Source organism: Osmerus mordax, chromosome 14, assembly GCF_038355195.1.
Source record: "Osmerus mordax isolate fOsmMor3 chromosome 14, fOsmMor3.pri, whole genome shotgun sequence".
Taxonomy (NCBI): Eukaryota; Metazoa; Chordata; class Actinopteri; order Osmeriformes; family Osmeridae; genus Osmerus; species Osmerus mordax.
Genome location: NC_090063.1, coordinates 8987721 through 8999270, shown reverse-complemented (window position 1 = coordinate 8999270; position 11550 = coordinate 8987721). Strand labels below are relative to the sequence as shown.

At 41.3% G+C, this 11550-nt stretch overlaps 2 protein-coding genes across 2 annotated transcripts; both read left to right on the top strand.

Moving 5' to 3' along the window:
• Positions 1-219: 219 nt before the first annotated feature.
• Positions 220-6691, top strand: frg1 (FSHD region gene 1). The gene is made up of 9 exons (XM_067250559.1): positions 220-331; positions 583-650; positions 773-895; positions 3850-3907; positions 4119-4233; positions 4487-4591; positions 4811-4902; positions 6260-6370; positions 6488-6691. Exons 1-9 carry the CDS (start codon positions 273-275, stop codon positions 6522-6524), a joined length of 768 nt encoding a protein of 255 aa, XP_067106660.1. The 5' UTR covers positions 220-272; the 3' UTR covers positions 6525-6691.
• A 489-nt stretch (positions 6692-7180) lies between these two features.
• Positions 7181-10912, top strand: asah1b (N-acylsphingosine amidohydrolase (acid ceramidase) 1b). The gene is made up of 14 exons (XM_067250138.1): positions 7181-7322; positions 7480-7526; positions 7665-7755; positions 7846-7932; positions 8060-8138; positions 8253-8327; positions 8452-8497; positions 8636-8780; positions 8932-8986; positions 9072-9153; positions 9526-9657; positions 9956-10079; positions 10184-10240; positions 10382-10912. The coding sequence occupies exons 1-14, from the start codon at positions 7254-7256 to the stop codon at positions 10469-10471; spliced, it is 1179 nt and encodes a 392-aa protein (XP_067106239.1). The 5' UTR covers positions 7181-7253; the 3' UTR covers positions 10472-10912.
• The last annotated feature ends 638 nt before the right edge of the window (positions 10913-11550 follow it).

Here is an 11550-nt window from a genome sequence, read left to right as displayed (position 1 = left end):
CAATACAAATGAGAGTTTGTAGGTTTACATATCTTATTCCACGTTTCATGTTTTACGCATTAACTTTATGAGGACTGTGCCTATGTAGGCTACGTAGGATATATGGATATGCTTACGTTCATGCCAATATGTAGGCTACATACATTTATGGCAGGATCACCAGAGGGTGACGCTGTTCTAGTTTGAAATTAATTGGAACCTCACGGCCACCGTACTTACGGATGTTGTTGTCGTGCTGGTTGGTGGGTGCTATCTAGCTAAAGGCTGAAGAAATGGCTGAATATTCGCATGTAAAATCTACTAAACTCGTATTGAAGGGTCAGAACAAAGGGTGAGTAATTTATTAAAGTGGAGACCCAGATGCAAAACATATTTTAGAGTTTTTTTTTTTAGCATGCAGGCTACCTAGATAGCTACATACAATAGCTATCGTGGTTAAAGTCATGCTTTCACACAGAATGCATAGCTAAGTAGCGAGGAGCTTAGACTTTAGAGCTGATGTTTGTGTGTGTGTGTGTGTTTGAGTGTGTGTGTATGCGTGCGTGTGTGCGCGCGTGTGTAACTGTACTGTCTTCCATGCAGAAAAAAGAAAAAGAATAAAGACAAGAAGAGGAAAAGAGAAGATGGAGAAGGGAAAGTTGACATTGTTGGTATGTGGCCGATTCTCCTGTGGTAACTGCCATTCCCCCGTTCTACAGCCAGATATGAAATGTCTGCGAAGGTGTTGAGATCATTTACGGTACATCTTTATCACCTATACTTACACCTACAGGTGGATGGTGGTGCGTCAGCAGCTTTGGAGAAATCTCAGGAACTGTTGCTATAGAGATGCACAGTCATTCCTACATCCATGCCCTGGACACTGGCCTGTTCACTGTTGGCGCTCCACACAAAGGTAAAGGATTAGACCATGTGATGTGGACTATGCTTGCAACTGTGTAATCCACATCACTCCTTATTATGTGAGCTTCACGATAACGTACATTCGTAAAGACAGCAGTTCATATTAGAGCCCGACCGATAAAGGATTTTTAAGGCCGATACCGATACAAATATTTGGTCATTTAAAAATCCGATATTAAAAAATATTTTACAAAATCCAGAAACGCGTAACAAAACAAACTGATTTCCCTAACAGTAGTTATTTGTAGTTTACATTTAGTCACTTTTAGCAGAAGTTCTTATCCAGAGCGACTAAGTAAAGGGACATCCCCCGAGGCAAGTAGGGTTAAGTGCCTTCCCAAGGACACAACGTCATTCGACTTGGCCGGGAATCGAACCAGCAACCTTCTGATTAATAGCCCGATTCCCTAACTGCTCAGCCATCTGACTCCTGTTATTTCCTCACTAAAATAATATGTTAATGCAGTTTCTAATAAATAAAATGTATAACAATACAAACTCAAGATATGAAACTTAAAGTCCTCTGAACAAAAACACAATTAAAAAAACATTAATATTCATTTATCGGCCATTATAAATGCCGATACCGATAGTTTGGAACATTTCCAATATTGGCCGATAATATCGGCCCGCCGATATATCGGTCGGGCTCTAGTTCATAGTTCTATGTACAACTTCAAGTGTGAAATATTTACATTAAAATACTCAATACAAGTGCTTTTTGCATAATTGAAAGACCAAAGTCGTTGTCAATGTCTCCATGTGTCCACAGGATACAGTGCAGGAAAGTTAAATTCCAGTTACATTCTACAATATTATCCATGATCAAACGTGTTTACTGCTTTTACATAAACTCTCAAACTATTCTTCACATTTATTGTACACTTAGAGGATTCTCTAGTTTCGAAATTATCCCTTAAAGGTTTAAATCATTCCACTTTGTCTAACCCCCGCTATTTAAACAGGCAAGGGAAATGGGCCTTAAGTGATGCCTCAGAGGCTTCTAAATTTTTACTGTATTATTTTTGAGAAAGTCTCATACTGAGTCAGTAGAAATTACTGCCACAGATTCAGTAAGCCTCCTTTAATTGCACAGTAAATGGAGCCAGTAATTGTTAAGAATTTATAATTCTAAGAGGAGAATAGAAGAGGCTCTCTGGGGGGGCAGTTTCCTGATATCCCCATGCTGGGAAACGAAAATAATTGAGCAGTAATGGACATCATGTTCTGTTAGGGTGCGTAGTCTGGCAAAATGGAAGCAATGTTTTTACTGTTCATTAATTTTTGAAGGAAGAAGAAAAAAAATTGCCTCCGTAAATGTTTATTCCGACTATATTTGCTGCTGTTCTATGACCACGGCATTGAGGTGCATTGCACACTTAAAAAAGAAAACACATTTCGTACTAAGTGGCAGGCTATTTGTTGGTGCTCCTCAAAATCAATAAGGAATGACATTCTATCAGAGTGGGTACTGGGGGAAAAAGTGGACACTATTGTTCCTAAATCCATTAGCAATACATGCCTGCTATGCTTTCCAGATAACACACACACACAAACACACACTCGAGCCATTAATCTATTCTTTGACCTCTGAGGCATGTTATTTAAGATCATCAATTGAAGCCTACAGACCAGGGTGATTAATGGTGTCTATTCCACAGCAGAGGAGCACAGTCGGCTTCTCTTACTTGTGAGTTACCGCACAGTGCCTCTCTGTTTCAGAATGCAGAGGCTGTGGCCACTAGAGAGAAGGCTAGGCTTGTCTGTTCTGGTTTTCTCTTTCTCTGTTTTCCCTCTCCGTTTCCCTCTTCCATTCTTTCCCTATTCTTATTTTTTCCCTCTCTGTATCTGCCTGACTCTCTCTGCCTCTTTCTCTTGTCCTTTTCACTTATGATTGGGGCACATGATAGGTGCAGAGGGAATGATCAACCTAGTCTCATGTCCGGCCATTGTCCTGCAATGGCTTTCTATCCCAAAGAATAGCAGTAAGGGCCAACTGGTGTTTGTGACAAGCACAGTAGTTTCCACCTGATTATCTGCCTTCAGGGGAGAAGTGTTCTGTAAAATAATATGTCCAAAGATTTAAAAAAAAAAGTACGGAATCTCTGAACTTGGAATTCATCTAGTTCACTATTTGACCGAGAGACTAGTTCCCTAGTTGTCCCTCTCCTCTGCATACCCACAGGCTTGAAGAGAGATGAGAGAGGGATACTGTAAGCTCTACAGAGACAAAGGGAGATACGATTCATCCTTCCTTTCTGGGAAATCTTTGTATGGACTACAGTGAGGGATTCAATCATCCATTTAAAAAGAGGGGAAAGGCCTTTTACCTTTTTTTTTGCAAGGAAAAAGTTAGAAACCACCACCACTTTGCACTGGAACCTACCCGGAAGTTCATATTTTTTAGATGAGAAGGCCATTTGGATTCAAGTTGTGCATTGATCGAGCATGTTTGGCAATTGCCTAGAGAGCTTTGTCTTTGTGTGGCTGCGCATATGTTTTCAAGAGCATCATCGGTTTAAGGTTATAAGATATTAATCACCCTCGCTTGTTAGGAAGACATGAAGGCTCACATAGTCTCAAGGGTACGCCCACTGTGTGAAGAAATTATGCACGATGTCCAAATCAGAAAAGAATGACACATCATTATTATACCTTTCAATACATGGGAGATTAAATGGCTCGTTTTAGCACAGCGACCGCTTTCTCTTTCAAGTTCATTTCCATGAGACGAGGTGACGCACGGAATGCTAAAGCAGCCGCTAGGGTGTTTTTATTTTCTTATCTCTCCGTCCAGGTCCCTCATTAAATACAAATCTGAAGACATAAAAAAGAGACCTGATTGGGAAACCCTTTCAACCTCCTCTGAATAGAACGTCAGTCAGATTAGTATACTCCAGAGATGTGACTCTTAAAAGGGATATATTGTCTTTGAATTTGCTTCAGATGATGATGGACCAGACCCACCAGAGCAGTTCACCGCCATCAAGCTGTCAGACTCGAGGTAGGTTAAAGTGAGAACTAACCAAGGCCCATGTAAAGCCTCTTCTGAACAATACCCTTCTTTTCCATGTGCAGTCTGCAGAGTTGTTCATTCAGAGTTTGAATCTGGATTGTTTGAATGCCAAGCAACAGGGCTTTTATTTTGAGGCAATGAGAAATAATTGCCTGACAGTATCTCGTTCTATTATAACAGTTCGTCTTGTTTATCTCAGGGTCGCCCTGAAGTCTGGCTACGGCAAGTACCTGGGCATAAACTCTGATGGCGTAGTGGTGGGGCGCTCAGATGCTATTGGCTCCAGGGAACAGTGGGAGCCAGTCTTCCAGGATGTGAGTCGTACAAACTTGCTGTTAATTTACATTTTGGTCCTTTCCGAATAAGTCATAATGGAGACCAGGAGACAGGATGTTTTTAAATGAACATTTCCCTCACAGGATGCTCTTTCTGAGATGCATCTAGAATTAAGTGTCTTGTCTTCATCCTAGCAGACACAGCATATGCAGATGTTTACTGTCAGTGGAATTTTGGCATGTTATGTACTCATCATTTCTTCTTTGTCCTCATTTCTTTCCTCCCTTTTAGGGTAAAATGGCTCTCATGGCTGCCAATAGCTGTTTCATCTCCTACAGTGAGAGTGGTGACATTGAGGCCAAGAGCAAGATGGCAGGGGAGGAGGAGATGGTAAAGGTGAGGGGTTCATATTGTGTTGGTTCACACACTGATACACACACACACTCACTCCCCCTCACACAAATACAAATTCTTTGGAAAGGGTTCCAGAATGCATATAATCCTTTTTTTCTCTTTCTCTGTTTCTGTCTGTTTCTCTCTCTGGTCCTCTCTCTCTTCCTCGCTGTTACTTCCCTCACTCTATCTCTCTTTCTCTCCATCTGGATACTAAAACAGATCCGTTCATGCGCAGAGAGGGAGGTCAAGCATAACGATGACATTGCAGATGAGGACCGGGGCAACGTGAAGAACTGTGAGATCAATTATGTGTACGTAAACTACGACGTCCTTTCCCTGGCTCTGAAAAGGGTTGGACCTTAAGCTGGGTTGTAGACCCATACCCTCTGTAGTACCTCTGGTGACAGGTGTGTGTGCATACTTATGTCTCTCAAGTTTCAATATCATCATCAGAAAATGTATGTTGGAAAGACAAAAAGACGTTTGTATACAGGCTGGTTATCTCGCCTTGAATTTTGTTTTTAAGATGTTCAATCTGTTATGAAATAATATTATGGGGTTTAGTTACAATTTCCAGTGTTAAAATACACAAGGGTGGTTGTGGCATTTTGTGTTGAGGAGAGGAGGTAGGTGCCGGGTGACCTTTAGTAGTCTTGACAGCCGTTTTCATCCCAACGGCCTGGTAACCTCCCTGCTCCACAAATCTGACAGCTAAATGACCAGCCCAGACACGGAGGCGGAGAGGGAATGGGGCAGTAAGTCTGTCACCCCATCAATCCAGGGCATGTTACAGGCAAGGAAGGGATTGATGTTGTGGGAGTAATATGGGAAGGTGGGTGACCTCCCCACCCTCCGAAAGACGCCGCCTGTGGCCTTTTCTGGTCCATTACACTCCCAGGCACTACATGTGAGGCCGGCTTGTGTCTTTTTTTTTTTTCTTCTTTTTTTTCTTCTATTCTCTCCTACTCCACTTTTTCTTCATTGTGTTTTTCAGAGGGGTGGGTTGAACAGCAGGGAAATTGAGTCATCACATTGACACGATGATAACAGCTGCCCTTGAGCCCAAGCCTTGATCTAGTGCTCAGCATCCAGAATGTTCTTGCGGAACAGAGTGCTGTTTGAGAATCATAAAGCACTGCCAGAATACCTAGTGCTAACTCGACCCTAAATGCTGTTAAAGTGCCTGATAAAATCACTTGTTTGTCCATAGCACCGTTGCGCTCAGTGTTCATTCACCATTCAGGTTGTTTATTGCGATGGAAATAAGCTCAAAATAGCATGCGTTGTCCCAGACACATTTGTTATTGATGAAGCTGTGTTTTGCAGTGATAAGTCAGGTTTATGTTCAGTCACTGAGAGTGCCAATCTCGGCAAAGTCATTATGAACTCATTCTAGCTGAATAATAGGGGGTATTTTATAAGAGTGATGCAGAAGTAGGTCTCAGAGTTGGCAATTCCTCAGTTTGAAGTCTGCACACAAGCTTGTATTTCTAAATGTGTATTTTTTCAGTGAGTGTGTAGTTTGTAAGTCTCTGCTTATGTGAAGGTTAGTTAGTCTGTTTTGCACGTCCGTTCTTGTTTGGTTGGTTGCGTGTGCCAGAGATGAATGTGTACCACTTACAATGGTTATCACATTGACACAAAAAAATGTGGTGTTTTGATTTACAGAAAAAAGTTTCAGAGCTTCCAGGATCGTCGACTGAGGGTGAATGAGGAGGATAGCATCACACTGAAGAAAGCAAGAACAGATGGGAAGTTTCATGAATCCTTGTTAGACAGGTAAGAAACACTACCAATGTGTTGGTTTGTTTTAGTTTAAAATGACATGTATATTGATTTGAGGGACAGGCCTTGCCAATCGAATGAATGAAAGTCTGTTTATTTTTTTGTCCACAGGAGAGCCAAAATGAAAGCAGACAGATACTGCAAGTGAACATTCATAACTACTTGGATGATCAACATGTCTTCAAATTTCCAGTTTGCATTTATTAAAATATTTTTGCTTCGTTTTTAATTTTTTAATGTCAGACAGAACATTTATGTAAAATGTAAAACATACATTACAATGTACATTTTTGGATGAATAAATCTTATTTGGTCAAAAGTACACAGTGTACGCTCTGGGTGTGATTAATTGACGTGGAGCTACTCATTATATTCATTAAACCCTTAAAAAGTATTTAGTGGCATTTAACCAAAGCCCAGTGATATTTCAGATTGGTTTAAACAAAAGCGGAGTTACTACACTTCCGTACAGACCGTAATGCATTAAGACCTGACAGACCTTTACCCCATTGGGACAGACGTTTTTGCTTAATTGATGGTCATGTGCACTTGTTTTCACTTCCACCCTGGGACTTTCAAGCAAAGGGGAAGATTGCGTAACTCCTCCATCCTATGATTTTATTATAGCCGCCGTTTTAGCTTCACGCAGTTCCTATAACTAAGACAGTTGACATTCGATAGATTAAAGATCTAAACCAGCCTGTGCCCCGTCTAAGGACTTTGAGCATTTTGAACCTGTATGGTGTACTCGCCCCTTTAGATCAAGTGGTACGTTCCGACACTGTCAAATCACGAGGAAAACAGCACTTCCGCATTGACTAAACATAACCACAAGTCACTTGTAAATTCAGACCAAATCTCGGATAACAACTGAAAAATGGGACAGCTAAATTGGCTTTTCTTGGTGTCCCTGTTAACGGCAGTGTGTGGCCAGTTTATACCTCCAGTAAGTGTCTTTAAAATAACAAACAATTTCTTCTCTTAGACGCTAGCTTTCTTGCTAACTTTAACTAGCCCAGTGGGAGTGTCACTGTTGTGTTGTTTCATTACGTAAGAGATCTAGGTTTTTGTAATATAAAATTGTACTGATTGAATTGTTACAGTATACGGAAGAATGCCAAAAGAACATGTACCCACCTAAAGGCCCAACGTAAGTATATTACTTAAAGATGACACATTGACTGAAGTGAGAAGATAAGTTGTTACGCTGGATCAGCATTTATGCATGTATACTATATCACTTTGCAGCAGCAAAGTTCAATTATTTACTTCCCATTCCATTTAAAAGGTTTAAAGGAGGAGTCACCTGGTACACAGTAGATCTTGATCTACACCCTAGTGACAGATGGACTGCAATAATCACGGACAAAAAGGCAGATGTAAGAATTTCACATTAGATTTCAGATTCCAATTGCTCACATTCCATAAGACCAGTTTATTTTTCTGAAATTGGGTGTCATTTCTTTTAGCTGGTTGACATGATCCAGGCCATCAGGGATTTGGCTAACGCTTTTGTTCCAAGCGGGAAATTGATTGAAATGGTTGACATAGGTTTGGTGAGTGTGTCTGATTATCATAGTACTTTGTCCTGCATGAAACCTTGGAGATGTTTACTTCCTAAATGCCTTGTTGACTGACTTGATAGCCATGTCATCTGTGGTTACGGTTTTATGTTCTTTTTAGCCCTTGGTGGCAAGCACACTCCCCTACCCCTTCAGGGATGAACTCAAAGGAATTGCAACTGCCTCTGGACTCCCTCTTGGTAATAAAGCCACAACTTTATTTTTGGTTTCATACTTGCTCTCATAATTATCTCTATTTTAAACATTCTACCCTCTCTCTCTTCTGCTTTTTAAATCTGTTTCCTCTCCTGTAGGTGAGGTGGTGCTGTTCAACATCTTCTATGAAGTGTTCACTGTTTGTACTTCACTTGTGGCTGAAGACAGTGACGGTAGGTTGATGATGCAAATCCTGTTGACATGGAACGTGATCAAATGGACTGGATGTGCGTCTGTTTGTATCTTGGAGTACACTTATCGTCAAATACTCTTGGTCTCTTCTTTTTGTTCATCCAGGTAATCTAATCCATGGAAGGAATCTAGATTTTGGGTTATTCATGGGGTAAGACAGTAAATATATTGAAAGCTTCTATTACATCTAGTTGACAATTGTTCACTGATGTTGTAAAATGAGGTTTACGGTAGACACACATGTATCAAACAGATGGCTATGATTCATGTTGGGCTCTCTGTCTCCCAGCTGGGATTTGAAGAATAGGTCGTGGATGATCACAGAGAAGCTCAAGCCTTTGGTGGTCAACATTGACTTCACGAGGGATAATAAGACTGTTTTCAAGTCCACAAACTTTGCTGGATATGTGGGCATGTTGACCGGGATCAAACCGGTAGGTTTTAGCTTTCTATCAATAGAAGTGGGATTGAGATGACAAACACTCATAACATTCTATTTTCCAGTTAGTAATAATGTTAAATGCAAATTGGTTACATGTGGGGCTTGAATACTATTTGAAATCCATTCTCCTTTTCTTCATTAAGCATACTTTCACACTGACCATGAATGAGCGTTTTAGCCTGGATGGAGGATACATCGGTGAGTTTTTCAATGCAAAACGCAAATGCTAAATGCTAAATGAAACTTGAGACAGGCGATGATCACCCCTCTGTTTCTTTGCTAGGGATCCTGGAGTGGATCTTGGGAAAGCGTGACGGGATGTGGATGAGTTTCCTTACTCGCTCTGTCCTGGAGAATGCCACCAGGTGCCTGTATACGCTCACAGTTAGCCAAATAAATCCTGTTCCTGCATCCTGCTATGAACATAATGTGAAGCTGTGTAAATAGGGTGTAAAGAGTCTGATGGTGAAACAGGCCAGGCATGAACGGTACCTTACATGGACATGGTGAGCCGGATGAAACGGCACACTAAGCTAAAAGGATGACACGTAGGCCTAAAGAATAAGACTATCAAATGAGATTGCATCCTTGTTCCCTTTTGATGTATGTACGAAGAAGACGCTTTCATCTAAAATGACGTGCTGGGGGGATTTGGACTGGAGCTGAACCTCTGGCCTTTTGATCTGCAGTCAAATGCTTTATCTCTGAGCTATACTCCTCATTTTCTGTGTATGTAGCTACGAGGATGCTAAGAATAGGCTGTCCCTGACCCAGCTCCTGGCCCCAGCCTACTTCATACTGGGGGGAAACCAGACAGGCCAGGGCTGCATCATCACCAGGTCCAGACTCCTGAGCCTGGATGTGTTGGAGTGAGTGGACAGATTTACCTTTTATATTAATATCTTTTAAGCATGTGCTTTAAGCAATGTACAAGAAGTGCTGAAGATATCAAAGACTAGAAGTGCACAGTTCTAACAGTATTGAAGCGGAAATATGTCGGCAAGGAACTGTCAAAAGGGAAATTTTGCAGATACCTTGACAAGTAATGTACAATATCCATAATGACATTTCCAATATCAATTCAGAGATGCACTTCCAAGATGGTGTAGTCCTTATCTGTGTCTGTTGGTGTCATTTATAGCATGGTGTTGATCTTGTCTCTGTAAGGATTGACCTGAAGCAGGGCCGTTGGTACGTCCTGGAGACCAACTACGACCATTGGAAGGAGCCCCTCTTTCTAGATGACCGCAGAACTCCAGCCATGAAGTGCATGAACCAGACCATGCAGGCAGTGAGTACAGCCTGCCACACGTCAACATGAAGCAGAAGATGAGGAAGTCTGTTAAACGGTCCCCCAGTGTTAACACCTTTTTGGCCTTTTTCATATCTTTCCAGAATATCTCACCGAAGACTGTTTATGATGTGCTGTCCACAAAACCAGTCCTAAACAAGGTAATCCCACACTAAGATTTCCAATGTACTTCCAGTGCATTGATTTACCTAAAGCAATGTAAAAAAAAGTCATAATACAGACCAAGTCCCATTTGTGACCGTTTTGATTTCCTTCTCTGGCTGGTCTTCTGGTCTCTGCAGTTGACCACCTATACTACACTCATGGAGGTGTCCAAGGGGAAACTGGAGTCGTACATTCGTGACTGTCCAAATCCCTGCATGCCGTGGTAAATGTCCTCAAAACAGAAACGGGATCAGGTTTTAAACGCTCTAATTGCACAGAGTGGCCTTCTGGTGCATTGCTAAGTCTTTGCACAATGACTTACCTTTGAGAACCAATGATCACCTCGTAACCAAGCACTAGCTTTACTTCCTTTCAACTGCTTATGCATTTTTTCAATGTTTGTACACGAGTATATGAAAAAGTCTTGAACTGGAGTTTTTGGATTTATGTTTGTTATTATGTTTTCTGGGTGAGGTGGTTAGTGGGTGCATACAGACAGTTTTGGGATTGGGGCCATTGCAGAAATAGCATCTCAGTTGCACTAAGCTATGTATGACCTTTGTTCTTCCTGTCACTGACAATTGCATTTCCAAAAATATGATTTAGCGAATAATAAAATTGTCCTTTTAAAAAACTTTTTTCCAAATAAACAATTAAATCAAATGTTATGGATGTGTTATTGAAATTATGTATTTATATAGAAATTGTATAGGTTTAAATCTCCATATTTTGATATGGAAAAAAACGTACAGAATAGTATTTTTCAAAAGAGTTATGGGAGTCCATGGCTAATAGGAGCATGGTGTGAGAGTAGGACTGAGGAAGATTACAGGATGGAAGGTTACAAATGATTTTTTGAAGTTTGACCTTGCCCCCCCGTATTTCGAACCCTGGACTTGAGCTCCGCTTTGTAGGCTACGACTCAATACTTTTTAGACCTGACTAAATGAAATTTAAGACCTCTGATGAAAATCTGGCAGTTTAAGACCTTAAATTTCACGTTCAGAATTTTAGACTTAAGACGCACGAACCCCGGTCACTGAGCTTTGTGGCTGGTAGGATTGTGGGTGCATTTGGAGAAAGCGTGGGGGCCACCGCGGTCATGGAAACTATTGTTTCCTGCAGTGTCTGAGAGGAAAGCTGGTGGGATGGAGGGAGGTGTTCTGGGAGAAGGGAGGGTGCTTTCAGAGGGATGAATGGGAGTGCCGCACAGGGAGGCTAGGGTGGAACAGCCAGCAGACATGCAGCAGTGTGTATACAGAGTGTATACAGTATACACTTATATGATGGTGCATCTCTTATGGTT